We start from the raw sequence: 23,287 nt of genomic DNA, 5'->3' as shown, positions 1-23,287 counted from the left end.
TTTAGTATGTGAGCAAAAATGGAAAGCTCATCTCAATCATCCATGTCCTTAATTTCTCAGAATTGCCATTTCAGGAAATGAACATTTCTATTAGAAGAAAGAAGAGACCCTAAAACATCATCATATTTCAATATAATGACAGTCATTCAAGGGGGTGGCTTGTGTGTGTGTGTGTGTGTATGTGTGTGTGTAGTGGCTGGTTTTTTGAACTAGAGAAAATGAGATTTTCCTCGCAATTACTAGTAAGACATAGCAGTCTGGATATGATTCCTAAGTATGAGAAAGAATTTTGCATGTTATTGAATCTATTTTTTCATTCTGTAGATACATTACTCAATCCTGTAACTTTATATGCCATATTGATGCCAATATATCTCACTGTTAACAGAGTTCTGAGCTGCAGACTTAGGTAGCCAAATAACAAACAATGGTTTGAATGCCGAAAGTATATCTCAAAATCAACTTATCAATAAATGTACTGTTGACAGCACTTTCCCCGGACTGACTCCTCTCTCAATATCCCCATCTTAGTAAATGTGCTTCCATCCATCTGCTTCTTTAAGCTAAACCACTTCGGTCATCATTGATTATTCTTTCCTCCACATTTCACATCTAATCCATCACCAATGAAAATATATTCTATACTCAACTATTTCTCACTATCTCCACTATTTCCACCTTAGTCCAAGCATTACATTTCTGCCTTGTGATATCCTCTCAGTTGGTATCTTTGCTCCACACTTGCTGACCTCAGACTCTTCATTTTAAAACATAATCTGACTGTATTAGACCTCCTATTCAAAACCTTCCAATGACTCACAGTCTATATATATATAAATACAAAGTCCTTATAAAAATGTAAAAATATACTTATAAAAATATAAAGAGTACAATGCAAACTCTTTTCATGGCCTGCAAGGCATTGCATGAATGGGTCCTGTTACTTTGCTGATTTTGTCTCCAATCACTTCTTTGGCTCCCTGTGCCTCAACCACCGGGGAGCTCTATTTCTTAGACATGCTGACCAAGTTCTGCCCCAGGATCTGTGCGTTTGCTGGCCTCTCTGTCAGGAGCACTCTTCCATGAGGCGTCCACATTAACAACTGCTTCAGTTCACCTTGCTCCCTGCCGATCATCACCTCATCACAGAGACCTTTCTTACCACATACCTCCATAACACTTGTGGTTCTTCCATAGAAAAATGGAGAAAAATTTATAAAACTAATGTGGCTGTTAGACATTATTTTCTTTGTAACCTTATTGTAGTTTCTACTAAATTTCTAGTTAGTGAAGTTTTTAAAACACCCTTCCATGGTTTCCTGACGTATTTTTTATCATCAAATTTATTAGAATAAGTATGGAATTATTACAATACTCTAAAATTATTTTTATATCCCCTGTGTCTTTTCATGATTTTAGCTATCTTTCTAGTACTATCATTTACCTAGTTCCAGAAAGGGTATAAAAAGAACTTAGATGAATGTACAACATAAACTAAAGGTAGGTGAGAAAGAGGAAAATGTTTACAAGCTTAGATGTTGCCAGGCACAGTCTAATAAACATGTTTATAAAAATAACCTGCTGTCAGTGGAACATAAATTTGGCTCTAAGCTTTCTAATAGTGAAAAGGGGAAACGAGTCGGCTATGGAAATCATCATTTTATAAAAAAATAAAGAAGACCAATTCTCAGAAGAATAACTATCTCTGATACTACGTTTTGTCAGGAATTTCTTTTAAGATCCTCAAAAAATGGCACTATCAATGCAATAAATAATGAGGTCAACAGAGCCGCTTCTTAGAAAGCCTACGGCAACACAAACACACAATTTAGTTGAAGAACATTCATTATTAGGATGGTGGCAGTGAGCTGCCTTGTTCGCGATGTGAAAGATCTGGGAACACAGCTCTCTTCGTATCTGCTCCAATTCTCAAGTAGATGTTAAGAACATGTGGAAAAATGGTAAGACTTCATAGGCTTTAAATCTTTCACCCCAAATATAGGTATTTGATGGGTATTGTGTCAGAATGAATTTGAAATGACACTTTCTGAAGTACTTGCAGTGCAACTCTTTCATATTGGCAGTTAAACCACAAGCCAGGTCCATGAACAGGTATAAAGGATGGAGGGCAGGGAGCAAGGTGGTAGAATTAATCTCTCAATAAAATCAAGAAGCTTAACAAGAATACTTGTCATCCCACCTTTTCTCAAAGATGACTGCTAGATGTTCCTTCAGAAGTGGTTAAAATTCTCTCAGGAAATGTTTGTGCATTCAGATTAAATTGTAGACAGAATAATATACCTGAATCCATTCTTTTGGGCAAGAATTAGTGTGTTTGTTTCACCATTGAGGTCATTACGGTCAAAATAATAAATTAACTCATTGTCATATAAAATGAGTTGTTTCTATTTATACAGCCAATGTAGGCATTATGAGTATAAATTGTTATATATCCAGCCCACTTAAAAGTAATTTACTTTTATGAGTAAAAGTCCAAGAGAAGAGTGGATGCAACATATCTATCTCTTACTCAAATGGAAATTTACAATGTTTTATCAAAAGACATGACTACCGAATCTGACTTTCTCCATAATATTACAGTGTAAGTTCTTTAGGAGCATTAATACATTTTTGAGCTCATATAATGTAACCTACATCCAATTTTTGACCACGGAGTCATGAGCCAAGGAAAGAACAATAAACACATAATTATTCAAAAATAATAATTAACTCATATCCTTTGGTATCATTTCATTAAAACTTACTGTATGTTAAATATGGATGCTGTGATCTTAATTCCTTATGACACTTCTAAACTCAGATGGCTAATTTGGAATCTGTGAATTTTATTGATTAACATTTCTGATCCCAAGTTACCTATGTTAGAATTATAATTTTCCAGAAATTTTCAAAACAAAAAGCACTACTCCCCCCCTCAAAACTGATTATTTTCACCTGTAGTAGTGCTTTTCAAATTTTATTACGTACAATAACATTCCTTGAAAGATTGACTATGCTACTCGTAAATAGCCAGACTTCAAAATTCTGATTCAGATGATTCTAGTAAGTTTACCTTTTATACTTTGAGAAACACTGGCCTATAGAAAAAATGAACTTGGGTGGGATAGAATGAGATCACTGTCATTACCTATTTCTTTTGTTTTTAAAAAACAGATTTCAATAACAGATGAAATTTCTTCCACACATTTAAAATACATTTCTGCTTCTTAATCAGTTTTTCAGTCTACTACTGCAGTGGTGCCCAGAATGTAAGAACCTCAGGAAGTTTAATAAAACCCATTTCCAGAAATATATTATAATTCTATTTATATCTATTTTAGATCTCAGTGTATTATATAGTAATGCATAGGAATAAATTTCATTTATAAGTAAATATTTATAAATATTTTGTGTATACTTGCTCAAAATCATCTTTATGGAGAAGGTGTATATCTAAACAGATTGTAACCACTACGTTAGAGGGAATTCCTTACTTCTCAACACCCATACAAGAGAAACAGCAAACACAATTTAATAACCTTTAAATGCCAGCTGGAGATTGTGTGTAAACTATGAGGAACATTTTGTTTTTTTTAATAAGGTAACAATCATTCTTTCAGAATTAGTACCTTTTTTTTCTAGATTTCCTTGAAACTTCAACAATCATGGTACCAGCCTAAATTGAATTTTGCAGTTCATCTGAAAGCTGAGGTAGCAGGAAACTGAGATGGGGAGGACTTGAATTTCCAGTTAATGTTTTTAATCACTAACTTTTGAAAGGCAAGAACAACTGCTTGTTTCCCTTTAATGTTTCATCAAGTTCCTGCTCCCTCCTGGCATCGCTGCCAGACAGACAATAGGTTAACTTGGATGCAGACAGTGGCAGGTGAAGATAGGGGCATTTTTTTATGTCTGTCCTGTAATTTCTCCTTTACTATAGATGTTGATCTGATCCTTGTTTGCTCTTAAAATATTAAATTGGCACTATCCTTATGAATTTTTTAAAGTGAAGAACAAAATGAATATAACATATTGTTTAACAAAAGTGCTAGATATGAACCCTAAAAGCAAAGTCCTCCAGTGACATGGTAAGATAACTCCTGAAGGCAAATGTTCTCACTAGCCTCCCTCTGCTCTCAGGAGTTCTCCAGAAATCATGAATAGGTGGCCTCTGCTCAACCTTCTAAGAACAAAACCACAAGGCTGTCAGATTCCCAAGAGAGAACCTCGAAAGAATAGTTAATGCCATAATGGGGCCAGTGGACCAGATGTTCTTGAATTTGGTTTTATTTCTTAATGGCTCACTACTTACCCCCAAGTGACACCAGATAGGATGCAATGAGGTTAATAAGTCAAATTAGAAGTTAAACTATAAATATACATATGTATATACACATACACAAGAAATTAAATTCACTTCTCTTTTATAATTACCTATTTAACAGTCAAAATGTGCAAAGAATTACAGCCCTCCTTTTCATCTTTAAAGTTATAAGATAAAAAGTTGTTTTTTTCTTGGGTAGTGACAATCTTAAGAACAGATTTCTTTCTGTTTTCCTTTAACACAGAAAACATTTCATTAAAGACACTAGATAAAGTAGTATAAAGCCTGTGTGTTTTTCTGAATATGAGTTCATTTTAAAGTCTACTTCATTGGTTGTTAATCGGAGTCTATTATTTTTATCATTATAAGTGACATTGTCAGTGGATAGTGTATAATTACTACTTTTTTGTGGTCTAATAATATAATAATTCTAGAAGTAATGAGCTGCAGCTGTTAATTAAAGACAGCAGCAGGAGAAGGGGAAGGGAGAGGATAGAGGGAGGAAGGAGATAAGACAGAAGAAAAGAAAGGAAAAGGGGAAAAAAACACAAAGACTGGATCCAAAATTGCAGTATTTCTATTTGTTACTCAGCTTTAAAATCAATTCAAAAAGACTAATTTTCAGAAGTCCTAAGGTTGTTCATTTCGCAAAGACAGCCTAGGAAGAAAGGAGGACATATACTGTTGGTCTCTTATAACCCTATCTTACTCGAGAACAAAGAACTAACAAGATTTACTCCTATGCTGCTTGAGATGAGGACAGGGTTTTTTGTTTTGGTTTTTGTTTTTGTTTAGTTCTAGCAAATCCACAATCTGATAAAAAAAAAAAAAAAAAAAAAACAACCCAAACAACTATCCTTTTTCAAGGAAAGTCACTATTTTGATGGAATAGTTTGAATGTTAAGAAATAAGAATATTAGCATTCTCTCTAAACCTGAGTATCACATCACTCACCTAAGCGCCCCTACGAATAACCCATAAAAATTTGCACAGTGCAGCCCCCAGCCCTCGGTCCATCTCCTTCTCTCCCATCACCCTTATCCTTCCCTCTTTTTGTTACTGATTCTTTCCATACTCTTTTCTTTATATGCCTCCAGCTCATTAGCTCATTAGCTTCCTCATGGTGTGAAACACCCTTCCCCTTCCATGACAGTCAAAACTCGATATATTCTGTTCAGTGCAAATGTCGCATTGTCCTTGTAGACTTTTCTGATGCTTTCACTCAGTGCCAATCTCTCCTCTTCTGTATTTCCATGCCTTGGTGACAGCCCTCATTAAACTGTATCCCAATTTTCTGTTGTATGTTTATTTTTCCCACCAGTCTGTGAGGACTGCACTCATGATTTTTTTTATATCTCTGGCACACTAATCATACTTAATAGGTGCTTACTGAATGAATCAAGGAGCCTACAGCTCTGAGAGGAGCATGGAATCCTGAAAGGTATGTATCTAGATAGATAGATAGATAGATAGATAGATAGATAGATAGATAGATAGATACAGATATATCTGCAATTACATAAATGTATTCAGTCTTGGAAGTTGATAGAGTAGTTGTTGCTGTTAAATCACTCTCCCTCAACAGGATCAATTTTTTTCCCAAATTATGTTACTATTTTGAACAGCCTGATTTGGAGAGATGGTGCGATGGACTGCTCAAAGAGTGGGGTTTTGGAACCTGACCTCCTGAGTTTGAATTGCAGCCCCGCTGCTATCTATCTGCATGATATTGGATTAATTAGCTAAGTCTCTGGATAATTTCTTCATTCAGAAAATGGGGATAATAATAAAATCCTCACTATATTGTTGTTGGGAGGATTAAATGAGTTAATGCATGTAAAGCATTTAGAATTTTAAATATAGTTGATGTTGAATAAGTACTAGGCACTATAAATAGAACAAAGAGCTTTATTACACTAAAAATAATGGGGGGGGTGTCAACACTTGAGTGAATATTGAAGATGGCTTGGATATCACAGGGATTTTGTAGATTTTACCCTCATATTCCAGATTTAGATCTGTGTTTCTTAAGATACGATCACTCCATAACCTCTTGTAATTTTAAGCAGCTATTAATCTAACCAGTTATTAGGTAAGGTAAAACAAAATATTACTCTAAGTCAAATTTGCATAATAAATATTATAAAACACTTCAGGTATGTAGATTGTTTCCCGTAACAATTGGAAAATTACCTCTGTGGGCCAAAATATATAAACAAACAATGATCAAATATACAGAACTGCTTTCATTGGCACATTAACACTTTAAATCTTTAGCTAAAGATCACTTCCAGAACTCACAAAGATATGTACCCAGGAATAAACAGTGATTAGCCATCAAATGGTTTAGTGATTTCGATGCCACACATATCATCCCTGCACCCGCCACCCCAACATAAACGCTGCTGGGCTCATGGGGCTACTGTGGAGTGGATCATTGGTGTGTGAGGGTGGGGAACATAACTGGGGAAGGGAGACATATGGTGAGCAATAAATCAAGAGAGGAGCTCTGGAGAGTGGAAAATGCCAGGAACAGATAAGACAGAAAAGTGCAAGAGAATGACTGGAAAAAGGTCAGACAACCACTCTCAGAGGTGGTGACTTCTGATCTGAGACATAAAAGGGAGAAGAAATCAAGGCTTACAAATTCCTGGAAGCAGCTCATTCCAAGCAAAGTGATGGTAATGCAAAAGCCCTGAGGGGCAAACAATCTCGGCTTGTCGGAAGGGCTGTGTGGAAAAGCATGGTGCGGTCAGAGTGGAACCTGGTCAAGCAGAGAAGCCAAGCAGAGGGCCAGGTCACAGACCGGAGTTTGAATTTTATTCTGAGATTAAGTGAGATGTCTTTGGAGGGCTTTAAGAATGGCCATGACACACTCTATTTTGCATTTAACAATAACATTCTGACTGCTCTGGGGATAATGGAGTCTTTGTGGCCAGAATAGTAGCAGTTCTCTGGGGGAGAGAGAATGCAGCCATTGTCTGGCAGGCTGGCTGTGGAGATGGAGAGAAAAGCACTAATTGAAACATACTTTGAAAGTAGAGTTAACAGTACTTATTGATGGATTAGTTATTCAACAGATATATAATCAGACCTACTGCAAGCATAAACCTGTAAAAAGAATGTCTTCTGACATTACTGGGAGTTTGTCTGCTCTCTAGAAAGTCTTTTCCAGAACCATGGTCATTGAGCCAACGACTCCTTCCACTGTAAGTCACTATCACTGTGCTTGTACGGATGGGCTTCTTTTCCAAAATCTAAATGACTGAAGATTCAGCAATCATTATAAGCTATAGCATATAGATTTTTAAGATGCATTCAGCAAAAGATGGGATAAAAGGTGATTCCAATTTAGGGCAATGTGATGTGTTTAAAGTTTCTTTTCTTATTTCTTTAAATAGCTCATAATTCCTAAAATCTTTGTGTTTATGAGCATAACATCTCAGCCCATGCAGAAAGCTCTGCCCATATAGATTTGATTGCTCGAGCAAGTTGTTTAAGTGAACTACAGAATGGACTTCTGAAAGGAAATTGCAGGAGAATGGCAATTTTCAAGTCACATCTTTTATTCACGATTGATTTGAATGTGTACCTGTGTGTGAGAGAGAGTTTAAGTGGATCTAATAACAGCTTCAAGAAAGAGCAAAATTCTGCCACTTATACTTTATACTCTAAACGGCATTATTGGATACCTTAAATTGTGTTAAAAGTGACAACTATAAATCAGGGAACCACTTCATGCTTGAAATCTTGTCTTTTACATTGTTTAAGCTAGTAATTTTCATATAGTGCTAAAGGAGACTGGCAGTCCCCAAGAACTCTCTGCTCCCCCAAACATGACCTTTTCTTTACTCTTAAATCTCTAGTTAATGTTATCACAGAGACGTAATTGAACACTGACTGTTCTGTTAGGTGTGAAGTTCAGTGGAGACACATCTATAGGATCAATGCTGATAGACAGGAAGAGTGGTTCCCCCCTAGTGACATGTAATGAAATCCAGCCTAGGGTTTTCTATTTGGCTTGTGGGGTTGAATTTTTTTATGTTTAATAAGTTCAATTCATTCATCTAAATTATCTGTAATTATGTTTCATTTGGGAAGGTCTTCCATTTTCCATATCATTAATTTCATGGACTGGACATGGAGATGGCTGTACTTCTACTTCTTCTTCATTTGAGCACAGTGGTCCGTGTTGACTATAAAGTAGCACCAAATATGGACCTCGTGTTTCCAGCAAACTGCTCTATTAATAATTTTTTAAAAGGCCTAAAAATCAGCAACACTAACAACAGAAACAAAAACTGTTGGCGGAACAGCTGAGGTACCTTGGTAGACAACAAAATCAAATTCAAAAAGCAGTCTTGACCGACCAAGCAAGCTCTGCATTTGATGACTCAATTTTTCACTGAAATAAAGAATAATGACAGGAATTTTATCATTTAAAAATAGCTCAGAAAGCATAATAAAGTAACACAACCAAGAACGTTTTCAGAAGCAAAACCTATAATGAAATAAACACCTTGTAAAGGAGAATGTCTTTATCCCATGATTTATGTGTTCTAGCCAGGAGAAACAATCAAGCAGAATTCAAACTGTAAATAAACCCAGAGTTTATGGGTTGCTGACATACCTCAAATATCATTTGATAATAAAAATGATATATACTTCTCCTTTTGCAAATAAGAAATGTACCCAAATTATTTATTTTCTCTGAAAAATCAAAGCCCTTGCTTTTTGCCACATCTCATGCTATCAGTGCAAAATAATAAGGGAAGCAATATTATTTTCTCCCTTTTATAGACCAAGAAATTCTGAAGCATAAGGAAATTATATTACTTGTTCTTCAGTATTTATATAGTCAGGAGAAATAAAATAAAATAATAATTTCTGAGTTTAGTTACTAGAAAATAGTTACATTCCTGCCACCCATTTAATATTACAAAAGAGGAGGAAAGGGCTTTCCATTTTCTTTCTTCTTTCTTTCCATCCTTGACTCCTTTCTAATACAACTTTATCAACTCATGGGAAACAGCATGTGGTGGACACATACAGATCTGATGTCATAATTTTTATTTACTGTCTGATTCAACAAGTACCTCTTGAGCCAGTACTGCCTTCCTGGGGGTGCATATGTTGCAGGTGAGGAAGATAACACTCACCAAACACAAAGATACCACTGTGAACAGTATTATGCATGTAGCTCTACGTGTACCTATAACAGTTAAAGTGGACCTAAACCTGTGAGGAGGCTCAGGTGAGGAAGAGAAATTAGATGTAAAATCTGAGGGTAAATAATGAGGTTAAGGGGGGAGTAGTGGGAATGCAAAAATACTGTAAGCATAAGGAATGTGTACAAAAGCCCTGAATTGTCAGCTAGAACTACAAATAATTATTTGATTCAATCACTCCATTGCTTAAATTTCTTCCCTCTTCAAAAGAGTAATAGTATTCAAACTGTCAACATGTCATACAAAAACTTTTATTATTTTACTCTTACGACTTTATCTTCATTCTGTACTCCTGCGAAACCCAAACATTGACAATTCCTCAACTTGCCATGATCATACACCCTCTGTAACGTTCTACATCTCCGCCATCTCCCACTGCAAACCCCAACTCCCCATCCCCACCATCTACCTCATTTGTCTGGTGAATCCCTACAACTCAGCTCAAAGAGCAACTTCCCTGGACAGGATTCCCACAAGTTCCGTGACAGAGTCATCCGCACACATGAACATCCACACAATAGAACTACTTTATAGTGAACACATCAGGAAGATCTCATTGAAAAAAAATCAAATAAACAAAGAAATGAAATGATTGAGATACAAATAGTAGTGGAGGTTTTGCACTCTAAGCAACTGAAGGCATTCTAACAATTCATTATAAATTAAGTGCCAGACTCCCAATTAATTTTATCAATAATTTTTACATAAATTTTATGAATCTCAAAGAAAAATTTAATAGATAAATATCAACTCAAGCTCACTTGAGTGACAGAACCCTTTGGACATCTGCTGATAACACCATATGGATGGAAATGATAAGGCTTTTTCTTTTTCTCTCTTCAGTGGATACCAGCAAGTTTAGTATTTATATAAATACTCCTTATCAAACCACTAATGGAAAAACTAAGACAAAATAATTGGGTTTCCTGAAACACAAACATACGAAAACATCAACGTATTTTGGAAAAGAGCTCATACTTTTACTTTCACAATATCTACTGCTGAGGAGCAGCCAGAGGAGAATGAAGTAGGAATAAACAAAATGAAATAAAGTGATCCAAAATGGTCTTTCTACTTCGCTGTACTTTAAAATTAAAAATAAATAAGTATCAAGGAGAAGAAAAAAAGGTGTATTTAAATACTAAGTGTTACATAATTTGTGAAAGAGAGACTAAAACCAATATTTTGAACTCCATGGTGGGGTAAAAACTCACACACCAAAAAAAGCACACATTTTTAATATTAATTTTGTGGGCTTCTACAGAACCCACCTCCTTTCCTACTATCTCACCAACTGACTAAGTTATATAAACACTAATTCAGAGAGGTTAGGCATATGCACCCAATATTTATATATTGCAAGCCTCAAAGTAAAAAAAAAAAAGGTTTATCTATTGACTAACATCTAAATAAATAGGAGGCTGTATATTTTTGCTGTTGAAAGTTTATTTATGCTAAAGAGCTATTCCACTACCTTTCATAACATGCTTTGGGAAAACTAAATTAGCCAGTTACACAAAATGAAATAGACCTCCCCAATAAAATATTGTTGCTTTCATTTATTTTTCTAGGAAAACAAAAATGAAAGAAAACAATGCAATTTGATGGATTTGTTCATGATCTAGAAATATATCAGAATGTAAATTGTATTCCATCAGGATCCGTAGCAACCACTACATTAAAAAGATCCATGTCTACACAATACTAGCAACCTTCCTCTTATTTGATGAGAAGACAGAGTTCAGGTTTGGGAGACAAAAATATTATTCTCTTCTTTCTGGTGGTGTACTTTACATTCTGAGCTACCCATTGCTAAATAAATCCGACTGGAAAATTAAAACCCGCACTACGCCCAAATCAGAAAAAAAGCAAAATTTTCTCCACGTTCTTTGAATTCTTATACAAACTCTGGTCCTGATTTTCAGTGTGGACAGAAAAAAAATAATATCATCTGAGGTGAGGCCATGGATCTCAGCTGACTCCAGATTCTACAACATCCCTGCTGTGAGCGAATCACTGCAGAAGTGGTGATTCACATTCTTTTGTAAAGGTTAGTCTTGCAAATCTTTAAGTTAAAAAAAAAAAAAAAAGATAAAGGAAAAGAAAAAAGAGATGACTGTAGGTCTTTCAGTGAGTGGAAACAGAATTTCCCACAATCTATACACTCTACAGGGATCCATTCTTCTCACAGTTGGTGGCTGTGCTCCTAGGCTCTAAGCCTCAGAGCTCCCAGTAACACTAATTGATTCGAAGTCCTGCCCGGATAAAAGGCACACTGCGCTACAGTAGAGCAGTTAGAAGTTTATCATGTTTTTTAAAATAAACATGTTGGAACATGTGTCAGTTCCTGTGACCCTGAGTTAGAACTATTAATATATTATTTTATAAAGAAGTATATTTTGATGGAATATATATTTGCTTTGTTCTACATAAAATATTATCTGATTGTCACAATTTTCTATAAAGCACAGTATTTACAGGAAATCAACATCAAAATCGTTAAAGAATACTTGGAGCCTTGTATATGGGTAACCTGTAATTGTTCACAATCTGTTCTAAAAAAAAGATGTGGGATGCTTGCATTTTATTTTGTTGCACTGCACATAAAATACGTTTCTGTGAATTATTTTACATATCTACTTCAGTATTATTTCAGCAATAAAAATAAAAAGTTTGGTTCAGGTTATTTTGTGTTGATGTTCTCCTACACCTAGCAGCTGCCTTTTCTCTAATCTGTCTGAAGAGCCAGCACTAATCCATAACGTACTGCACCTGCTATTAGATTCCATGAACTTGGAGACTGATATACACGAAGAAAGAAAGCTCATTAGCCAGCCTAGGTGTATGAAAGTTCAGAAGACAGCACACGGAGAAGTGTATCACTGCAGGTCCGTTATACTCTACTGTCAGTTTCAAGTACACCGCTCTTTCAGGCACATATTTTTTATTCATCTGAATTTGCAACAAGCCAAAGAACAGACAACGGTTAGTGACTCTAGGCACTGCTCTGAACTTCGGACAGTGTAATAGATCTCCTGGCTCCAGCAGACTGCCATTTTAAAGTGTTTTAGAATCAAAGCTTCTTTAAATATATCTGTCAAGAAAATCCAGAAAATTCTATTTTCATACTGTTCTTTGTGTAGCACAAGATTAACGTAAGTCAGAAAAAAAAATAAATCCAGTAAGGCATATTCACATCAAGCTTTTATAGTTACTAGTGACACCATCTGATAAGACTCCAGACTTTCTTTTCTGTTGTCAGTTGCTACATATTTTATAGGGTAGTGTCTTGACTTGAATGATGGTGGGTTACCTGGTATAAGCTGTTTCACCTCATACATGATTAAATTATATTTCTTCCTGTCTGTGCAAAGATTCTATTGAAAATACAGGTAGGATTCTGCACCAGGGAAATACATGTTAGTGTTCGACAAGTGGGGAACAGTGCAGGAAAATATCAGTATGTGATGTGGCCATGATAGAATCTAAGAAAAATAAGAGGAGGTTATCTGAATGTTGAGTGGACAGATGTCTAGCTATTCTTATGAAATGCCATTCAAACAGTCCTCACATTATATAATTTTCAATTGTTAGATTAATTTGGGCAAAACAAGTAGGTATCTAAGGAAATCAAGAAACCCCATTTCTTGCAGTTTGCTGAATCAAAAGATCTAATATGCAGCAGTAACAGGAATTCATATGTGAGTTAAGATGTAAAAATATATTCCAATTTGCATTTTTTTGTTTTATGTTATATTAGAAAATAATGATATTTTTAAAATGTATAAAACTATGAGAACAGGATAGCAGCTGGAGTCAGAATTAAATGGAAAAATTAACTGTTGTAAATTCATAAAGAAAAAATATGAGACTTTTGAGCACAGAAAGGATACAGGTCTATTCTGAGGTGGGCAGCACAAAATAATGTGAATTTCTACATTTAAAGCTGGACAGGAAAAGAAGTGATGCTGGTCTTGGTGTGTTTTGTGCCTTTTTGACTACTGAGCAGAGTTGTGAAAGTTATAAGCCAGAAAAAGAAAGTGGAACTTTTCAAGGTTATTTAATGCAGTCCCCTTTCTTTAGGCAGATGAACTCCCAAGGCGATGAGAAAGAGCTATATAGTTATTGATTCTACTTTAAAGTACCCCTGAGAGGGAGATTCCAGGACCTTCCCTCATGTACCTTTTCCAGCTTTTATTAGCCTCACAGGATGCTTACATACAAATGAATCTGGAAACTACCAATCAGTTCAAAACTGTCCACCAAATCTTGAAATAAAACCTCTTTCAGCTACTGATGAGAGACATTTTTTTCTCCCCTACTTCCCTCAATACATTCACCACTGAATATCTATCCATTTTGTGTAATTTTTAATTTTTATACATGTTGTTATGTTACCATTACTCTTTTTCCCTCTGATCTTACAATCACAGAGTATAACTAAATATATAATGCCAGTTTATGACATGTAAAATTAAACCTACTTCATATTTTTTATGTTTCACAATGGAAGAGATATACCCCATGACAAACTGGATAAGAACAGAATCACAGAGTCTTAGCATTAGATGAGAAACTAAAAGTAATAGATTCCACATTCCTACAAAACTTCAGTTTAGACAACTTCAACGATAAAGAGCTGAATAAGTCATGATGCAGTGCATACAATTTTCTAGCACATTCAATCTATATTTATAGAACATTTATCCTTATGTATTGCCAGAATTATACCACTGTTTTCTTTGAAAGTAATTTTGGGGCTTTTTATTACTCCCTGTTAAGTTTCGTCTTGTTGGATTTAGTCTATCATTCCAATGTGCTAAGTAAAACTGGCTATTAAGATGATCATCTGGTGTATTTACCATCACTGTCAGCTTTATGTCATGCTATATATATCCCTTTTCATCCATTCATTAACATACTAAAATCCAATACCAAGGACAAAAATCTATAGATCACTTACACATCCACAGATAAAATCACCATGTAAGAGAGATGTCATAATATATGATGTCTACAGTATTTCTGAGATGTGAAAATATAGGTCATATCAAAAAAATGAAATGAAGTTAGATTGGGTTTAAACCTTTAGAGTTTATGCTAACACTAGGGATCACTTATCCTACTTATAAGCCCTCACAAAATCAGTTTTCCACATTTAGAATCAGTTAGAGCAGTAGGTAGAAGAGGCGGTCATCTCGCTGGGTGATTTCTACTTAAATTATATTTCCTTAAGGGACTTTGATACCTAAATAATGTAATCCTAAACCTCTCCTTTTGGAACTGGCTCTGTTAGAATACAAATATTCTTTAGAGTTAGCTTATTAATTAACTCATGTTGATAACATAGTGTCACGTCAATGAATTTACAGATATTTTTCTTCAGCATGGTTTTGGTGAACGAACAAGGAGATACTCATCACTCTGACAAAGAATTAAGTGATGGTTGGAGAAAAAAAAATAGATCAGAGGAAAAGGCTGGGGGTATCAGCATTATTTTTCTGTCTGTTTTCTTCTTCCTCCTTCCATTCTTACAGGCTCCTTCTTTGCGAGACTTGCTGGAACCACCTAACTTGAAATAGTAATTAATCAAGCAGATTCTTTTCTCCACAATAGTGAAGTTTGATCATAGCCCATCATCTATGGTGCCTCTCTACTTATAATAAGACACAGGCATGAAAAAAATTCCATGCTTATATTATCTTTTCTTCATTCATAATTTTCTCCCCTCTTCTTGTGTTCCCCATTTTATTTCACTCACTTTCAGTCTGCTTCCCACCTTAAGCACCTCATTTGGTGTGATGGTTAAGCTTCTGTGTTGACTTGACTGGACCACAGGTTATGCAGATATTTGCTCAAAGATTATTCTGGGTGTTTCTATGAGGATGCTTTTGGATGAGATTAATAACTGAATTGGTCAACTAAGTAAAGCAGGTTGCCCTCCCTTGTGGATGGGCCTCATCCAATCAGTTGAAGGCCTGAATAGAAGAAAAAGTCTCACCTTCCTGTAAGTACAAAGGAACTCCTTCTGCCTGGATTGACTTTGAAATGGGACACTGACATTTTTTTTTTTTTTCCTGCCATCAATCTTAAACTAAACATTGACTCTTCCTGGCTCTCAATCCTGCTGGCTTTTGGACTGGAACTACACTACCAGCTTTCCTGGGTCTCCAGCTTGTAGATCTTGTGACTTGTCAACCTTCATAATCACATGAGCAAATTCCTTGTGATAAATGTCTCCCCCATCATCCTATTGGTTCTGTTTCTCTGGAGGACCCTGACTAATACATCTGGTAACTTCCGCTTATGCAGCTCTAGAACCAAGCCCTACTTGGACCTGGGTTCTGTCAGATGCTGCCTGCTGCCTGTCTCCCTAGAGAGCTGAGTAGCATCTACCTAGACTGCCTATAACTATACCATTCATGTTTTGAGCAACATTATTTCTTACTCCCATATCTTTGTGGACCAATATTTGCCTAATCCAGGCTTCATCACCATACAGAGGATGCCCTACATTGTCTACACTATTGACCATCTCTAGCGTTTCTCTTTCTGCTGTGTCTCTCTGGGTCTCTCTCCTTTACTCATAAATCCTACTTTGAGATCACCATCAATTCACAATAACACAGTAAGTGCAGTTTGTGATTGGATACTAGAAGTCTCCTGAAAACTCCCCTCTTCCACCCTTCTATTCCTCCTGTAATTCAAATAAAACTGTGTGACAATGTTAAGCTTTTAAAGTGAGGTTAGAATTGTTTTGTTAGTTCACCACAAGTGCCAAAGATAGAAATGCCAAATAGTCTTCCATTTTATATAAAGGACCAACAATTAATCTCTGAGTGATGCTTTATAAGGAGTACTGAATTATACTCCCATCTCTTTAATGACAAGTAGTCAGACGGGCATCCAGGTAATAAACATCAGTAGCAATTAGATCTGGGGGCAAGAGATTTAGGAGAGGCCATCATCAGTGTTCTGATGCTTATCCCCATCCCTTGAGGAGGTGACCAGAGCAGATTTGGGGTCAGGAGTGTAGCCCCAGAGTGAAAATGGTATGAAGATGTGACCCTTGCCTCTGTGGAGATCAAATTCTCAGTTAGTGGGGGAAGGTGTAAAGTGAAAGATTTCCCACATTTGCTTTCATTGACATTCACATGTACACCTCAGTTTCCAAAAACTATTTTTATAATATTTTTGACATCTTTTAAGTCTCAATGAGTTTGAATTATACACAAAATATTGGAATAGCCATAAGGAATTGACGGTTGTCTAGTTCAACAAGATTGTTTTTAAAGGAGAGCAAAAATTTTTGAGAAATAGAGTTTCTTGCTATCATAGAGCATTCAAGCTGTCCCCCAGTTCAGTGGCTCCCCAACACAACAGACTGTTTGTTTTGTCTTGTTTTGAATAGCCCTGCAGTTTGAGGAGAAATTTGTTGATCACTCACTGTCAGATAAAGCATTTTTGCACCCACTTCCTTACCCCTCCAATCCAACTTATGAGTTTTCATCTTTACACAATGTAGGTTTTTATTTAATTTCTTTGGGAATTAAAAATACCATACATAAATTATCTAAATTATTCATTTTAAACGTACCTGGAGCCTTGCCACAGACAACTGAGCTATAGTTTTGTCTAAAGCATGAACCATTTTCTCTGACTATGAAAATTTCCTACACTAAACAAGGTGGGCACAGCATACAACCCACTATTTCATATTTTCTGTGCACACTGGGGTGTAAAATAGAACATGGCCTTTCTAAGACCTCAGAAATGAAAATCTTTATGGAAAAACAGTCAGAAAGCTGAAAGAATCCCAACATTTTCTAATGATATGTTCCCACACTGCTATACTTTTCTACATATAACTGTAAATAAAATTGCAAAACTGTGGAAGATGAAAGGGCACAATGAAAGAAAAAAGGTGCAAATTCTCTGTCTTTGATTCCAAATAAAATTAATGGAGATTTAAAAAATAGGCCTCAGATGAACCTAGTATACAAAGGTAATGCACAGCTATGTATTTTCAATGCAATTTTGCACCGTCATCATTTTTAGAGGCTGAAATATGGATGCTAACTGATATCCTGAGCAAGAAGCAAACTCAACTTATAGACAAGATATGCACTGCCATATTGTGAATGTTAATTTTTGGCTAGAGAAAGGTATATTAATATGTCTTTACCACAATTCAAGAATAAAAGCCAACATTGAGATGTTATCTTATATTTAAATGTCATATTCAACATGTGAATCTTAATAAATCTATATTTTTCTTGATTGATGATTATAAGGAAATTGAATAATTTGAAGAGGTAGTGTAATTTCTCTCTAGTATTTCCCAACTATGCTTGTGAAATGGTTGACCATAAAAACAAAATGAGACATATACTGAAAATTCTGATGTTATCATAAAAAGCACAAATAGAATACTTACTGGGTTTAGAAGGATTGTGAGGAAAAGTTCACCTCCTCTGATACTTTTATCCAGTTCTTGGGGACCTCCTGGATACTCTTTGTAGAAAATAGTGTGTGTGAACAAGCCACAGGTCTGTCGAGGGAGGACCTGAGGAAAAAGTAAAAGCAGCATATTGACATGACTTAATGAAAATCTCCATCACTGTGTCATGACTTCAGAGTCTACACATCATTTCTGTTGGCGTTCCTTAGCTGCAAAAGCCAAAATATTACTGTATTCAAGAGTTGATGTTGGTATAACTCTGTAAATATTAAAAGGATTTGCTAAATCAGAGCTATAGGACATACAGGTTGAAAGCATTTTCACTCATTTCTATAAATCTTACCCACCAGCTGAGGTATGTTAAAAAACTGGTAAAAAATAAAAGTCTTCTTAGGGTTAATTTAATTCAAATATAGAGATTTTCCAAGATTACATTTTTCATGGTATTAGACCATTAACTCTTCTTGCTTCTGAAATGAAGTCTTGCATGGTCCTCGGGTTCTGGGATTCAAAACAATCAGTTTCATCATCCTGGCTACCTTTGTTTTGTTTTTATTACTCTGAATTAAAATTTCAATCACAGTAATAGTCAGTCTTCTAATGATTGCTTCTGGCATATTCTGTGGTTAATTCTGTTGTAAATCTGAATGTTCAACAGAGAAAGCAATAAGTAATTTTATTCCAAAAACTTATTTTGAATAATAAACTACTTATACTCTAATGGAAAAATGCATCCAATTGTACAGAATAGCTATAATTTTATTTATTCTTTGCTTAATTTTCATAAATTTGTATTAAATTCAAGGTAAATGAATGTATGTATTACTGGTCAAAAAGAATGTTTTTATTTAATAATATATCAAATGGTCATGCAACTCAATTAAAAAAAACTGAGTACTTTCACTCTGATTTGCAATTATAAAGAGTAATACTTTTTATAGTTCCTGGATTTCTATGGACAACAATATCATTATTTGCATTATCAATAGCTACATTTAAATTTGAGGCTTCTTTAGGTCTTCTAGTACCAACTTATAATAAAAAAATTAAGTTTTCTGATCAAAAATATTGAGTATTAGATCTGGTTAAGCACGTGTGACATTGCTTTTTCTTTGGTTTTGGATACTTATTAGATAGATAAACAGGTAGATAATTCTAATAGCAATCTGTATAATGGATTGAGAAAATATGAATATTTAAAGGAGGGAGAACAGTTTGTAAACCTCTCCTATGGTCTAGGCAACTGATCAGGTCACGTGAAATGACCTAAAGCACTGGATATGGGAATGGAGATTTTAAGATGGGTTATTTTAACTGAAAGTAAAGAATATCATTTTTTTCATTCCAACAAACAATTATAAATGCCCATCTAAAATTCATTTGGTTTTATTCTCATCTAGAGAAACATATACATCATTTTTACATCAGATTAGTATTTTTCAATTAATATATCTGAAAAGAAAATATACACCTTCATTTTTATAATATGCAAGGGAAAAAACAATGAAAAAAAAAAGGTATCCTAAGATATTCTTGAGTGTCTGAAAGCTAAAATAAACTGAGTGGATAAACTTAGCTCTCAGATGCTATTTGTTAGATTCTGTTTGTTGACAGTGTAGTGACTTGAGAGGTGTTTCTTTGATTTATGAACCCACATTTTGCCCAGAAAACTCTAAATAAAACCACCCAAACAAATATACATGGAGAAACTCCCCGGAAGTATAGGGTCCCTAGACAAAACTTTAATCCAGAAACTGCCATGGATAATCTATATGAAACCCATTTCCAATATTCTGAGCTTGTCTGGAATTGGCCAAAACTTCCCCACATCTTAAGAAGCAAGTCTGTATACAGCTAAGCAATGTGTCACTATGTGATCAACATGGTATGTTAGGAAGTTATGATACTCATGTAAAAAAGTTCTGAAGTTACATTTTGTCGTTATTCCACATGTAGATAGTAAGAGCCTTCAATACACACAGCAGTATGTGCTCACCATGATACTATTGTGAATGAAGCCCTTCCGGTATCTTGCAGGTTTCAGGTGTGGATACTCTTCAGTGCTGGTGACCTGAATTCCCCAGACCTTCTTCCAAGCTGCATACAGCTGAATATGAACTGGGTAGACCCCTGAGTGATGTGGCGCCACAGCGTAGCCCATGTTGATAGGTATTCCATGCTCCTAAAAGAAAGCCAGAACAACATCGTAGGACATGTGGTCAGCTGAATTCGATTCAGTTCAAATTGTTTGCACTGAATTCTATGCTAATGATGCAATATATAAAACAAATAGGATAGAGTTTTTGTCCTTCAGCAGCTCATAACCTTATGATGCTCTGATGGTATGATAAACATAGTAAATACTTTGGGTGTGTGGTGTGTAGGTGAGATTGATTCTGAATTTTGAATACAGAAAGTTTAGGGGGAGGATAAGAAGAGAACATGGCCCTTCCTCAGATAGATATAGAAAAACAAGGTGTCACTTGAGCAAGTACCCAAATATGAGAGATGGAAGAGCACAATGTGGTGTATGTGTGTGTGTGTCTGTGTGAGCCTGAGTGTGTCTGTGTGAGTCTGTGATGTTGAAGACAACCAGAAAGGTTAAGTATGAACCATAAAGTGATGAGTTTTACTGTTAAACTGAGGAAGTGGGAATTCATTCTATTGGAATGGTGTAGGTGAGGAAGCTCTCTGAGCATGGAGGACCATGAGATGCCTTTAGGAAGGAGGATATAGTAACCACACATAGAAGTGAGGAAGAAATGAATAAAGGCTGTGCATTAGGAAGCTATTGCAATGGTGCAGATTAGAGGGAACACGAGTACCCAAACTAGATTATTGGTGGTCAGATTAAAAGCCTGGGGTTGAATGCCATACAAGATTCAGTGATGTTTTGGATACAGAAGGTAAATAAAAAGTGAAGACTGGTTTTGGACCTTAGAAGCTCAATTCATTTTTATAAAACCTACTACATACTATGAGATGCTTGCTTTGGGTAAACAGTCATTTCTAAAGGAAAAGGGGTATATATTTAAAACAAAAGTACAAAACATTGTCAGAGAATGGTATTATATTGTGAGGTATGTGATAGAGATCTGCAGTCTTATAATTTCTGCTTCTTTGTATTTCTCTCTTTAAATGCTTGTCTGCTTTATAAAGATGCCTTATAGGATTGAATCTCATCAATTGAGGTTATAAATGACAACACACAGTAATATATGAAGGCTGATTGAATCAATAAACAGAACACCAAAGTGTTGACTTGACAATTGCCGTTGGTATTTTCTATTACATGACATAGCATAGGAAAAGAATTCAGTCTGGCATAATAAGCAAGCAGTGAATGGATCACATATCTACAATGCCTAAGTCATATGCCACAATCAGTTCAGAAGATGGGCCCTAAATATCTTGCAAGTCTCCTTCATTTTTCCTTTCATGGAGTGACCCTCATTGTAGAGCCAAATTCACCTCTCTTTCATCAGGATCATGTGTTTTCTAACATCTATTACAATAAATGACTCCGGAGAAAGACTGAATTATGATATCAACGCTGTAAAATGAGCTGGAGTCTTTGGCTAGGTACGGGGGAAAATTCATTTCTTTGTGTGAGCAGAGGAAAAATGCTTCTTCCAGGAGCTTGCATTTTCAATTTAAGGCCAGGATGGAAAAGTCTAGTAACAGAACTACTTGGAAACTACAAGGGGGACGGGCAACTACTATTACCCTGACAATTACTGGAAAAAGCCTTAGTTATCTCTGGTCAGTTCCATGTTGTCCAGTGAAGTGTCACAAAAATCATCTTCGTGGTCGAGTATCACGTGAGGATGAGTACCACGGAGTGGCCAAGATGCGGGTGCACTGGGCGTGAGATACAGACGCACTTTCTCCTGGGGGAAATCTAAGGTCGAGGGTGTTCAAACCTCTCTGTCTAGTAAATAGAATTTATGTGACTGCTGCTTAGAGGAGCACTTCTGATTTACAAAAAAGGGGAAGACTATTATGCTCTCATTACACTTTCAAGTGATTCATACTGAGGTTTCGTAATAGTCTTGTCCCATGATTACAAGAATAACAAAATCAATGGTGCATGCATCCTAACAGTCTTCACTAGCCACTTTGTTAGTCCTCATTTTTTATCACTGTATAATATTTTATTCCAAATTTTGGGCCTAGAATGCTAGATAAGTGTGTGAAGCTTCCAGAAGCAAAGATGAAAAATAAAATCATAAAGAGAACTGAAATTTTAAACAACTGTATCTCTTCAGAAAAAAAAAATTCACTTTTGACAGGTAGTAAAATGAATTGTGGAGCTTTCATGAAAAAAAACCAGAAGGTAAAAAGCAATTGATTTGGTGAGTAGGAAGGAAGGGACAGTAAAAAGATTTTATTATATTTATTGATTTCTGGGGGCTTAATGTTATACTGCTCATAAGGTCATCTTATCACACTGACAACTGGAGCTCAATCAAAATAGTAAATCACACTAGATAATTACGAGTTTATACTTCTTCAATCTAAATGATAACACAAGATGAAAAGTAATTCCCTCGTAGCTTTTTTTCTGTTATCAAGGGGCTTGCTGTAGAAACCGTCATTCTTTACTGTCTGGAGCTTAAAACTTCACAGTGATTCGGTCAACCAAAAGGTGAACTAAATAAATATTTACACAAGATCACAAAAATTACAAAATCTGAAATACTTTCTAATGTGACTGTAGGAAGCATTTGAGACTATAAAATTAGACACAGAAATGACAAAGTAAAGTAACCCAAACATGGTTTTTATTATTTATTAAAACAATGTATCTTACAGGATCTAGGAGTTCTATGATATCATAATATGACATGACACCACAAGTATTTACAGGGGAATGTCTCTTGATCTAGTTTCCCAGTTACATTAAATTGCCAGTTGAATGGAAAATGAGATAATGTGATAATTTACCGACCATATAAAAGTAGGGTCATCTCTTTCCAAAAACTAGAATAAAATTAAATCTGTTTAGCACCAACATGCTAACAGTAATAGACGTGAACTCATTTAATTTTTCTTGAATCATTCTCACTGATCAGATCTGCTTGCATTTGCTTAGAACCTGATATTTATGAAGTGTTTTTACATTTGTGTCTAACATTATCCTCATGATTACCCTATGAGGTAGCCCGGATGCTCTTATCAAATGTGGAAACTGAGTCTCAGAGGAGGAAGAGAGATATATAGAGAGATAGATACATAACATGATAGTATCCAGCTAGACGAATTGGTGTTTCA

At 35.5% G+C, this 23,287-nt stretch overlaps 1 protein-coding gene across 2 annotated transcripts in view; it reads right to left on the bottom strand.

The window, feature by feature from the left end:
• LOC105067139 (N-deacetylase and N-sulfotransferase 4) overlaps positions 1-23,287 on the bottom strand; it is a 233,919-nt gene that overhangs the window by 65,021 nt on the left and 145,611 nt on the right. For both annotated transcript variants that reach the window (XM_010952611.3, XM_074341827.1), the window contains exons 5-6: positions 20,010-20,195; positions 17,990-18,118 (exon numbers count right to left, since the gene is read on the bottom strand). In XM_010952611.3, coding sequence (XP_010950913.2) covers positions 17,990-18,118; positions 20,010-20,195 — 315 coding nt within the window. The remainder of the gene's footprint in view (positions 1-17,989; positions 18,119-20,009; positions 20,196-23,287) is intronic.

This window comes from Camelus bactrianus, chromosome 2, assembly GCF_048773025.1.
Source record: "Camelus bactrianus isolate YW-2024 breed Bactrian camel chromosome 2, ASM4877302v1, whole genome shotgun sequence".
In the NCBI taxonomy this organism is placed as follows: domain Eukaryota; kingdom Metazoa; phylum Chordata; class Mammalia; order Artiodactyla; family Camelidae; genus Camelus; species Camelus bactrianus.
Note: the sequence above shows the minus strand (reverse complement) of the source record. Positions and strands in the feature narration are given on the sequence as shown.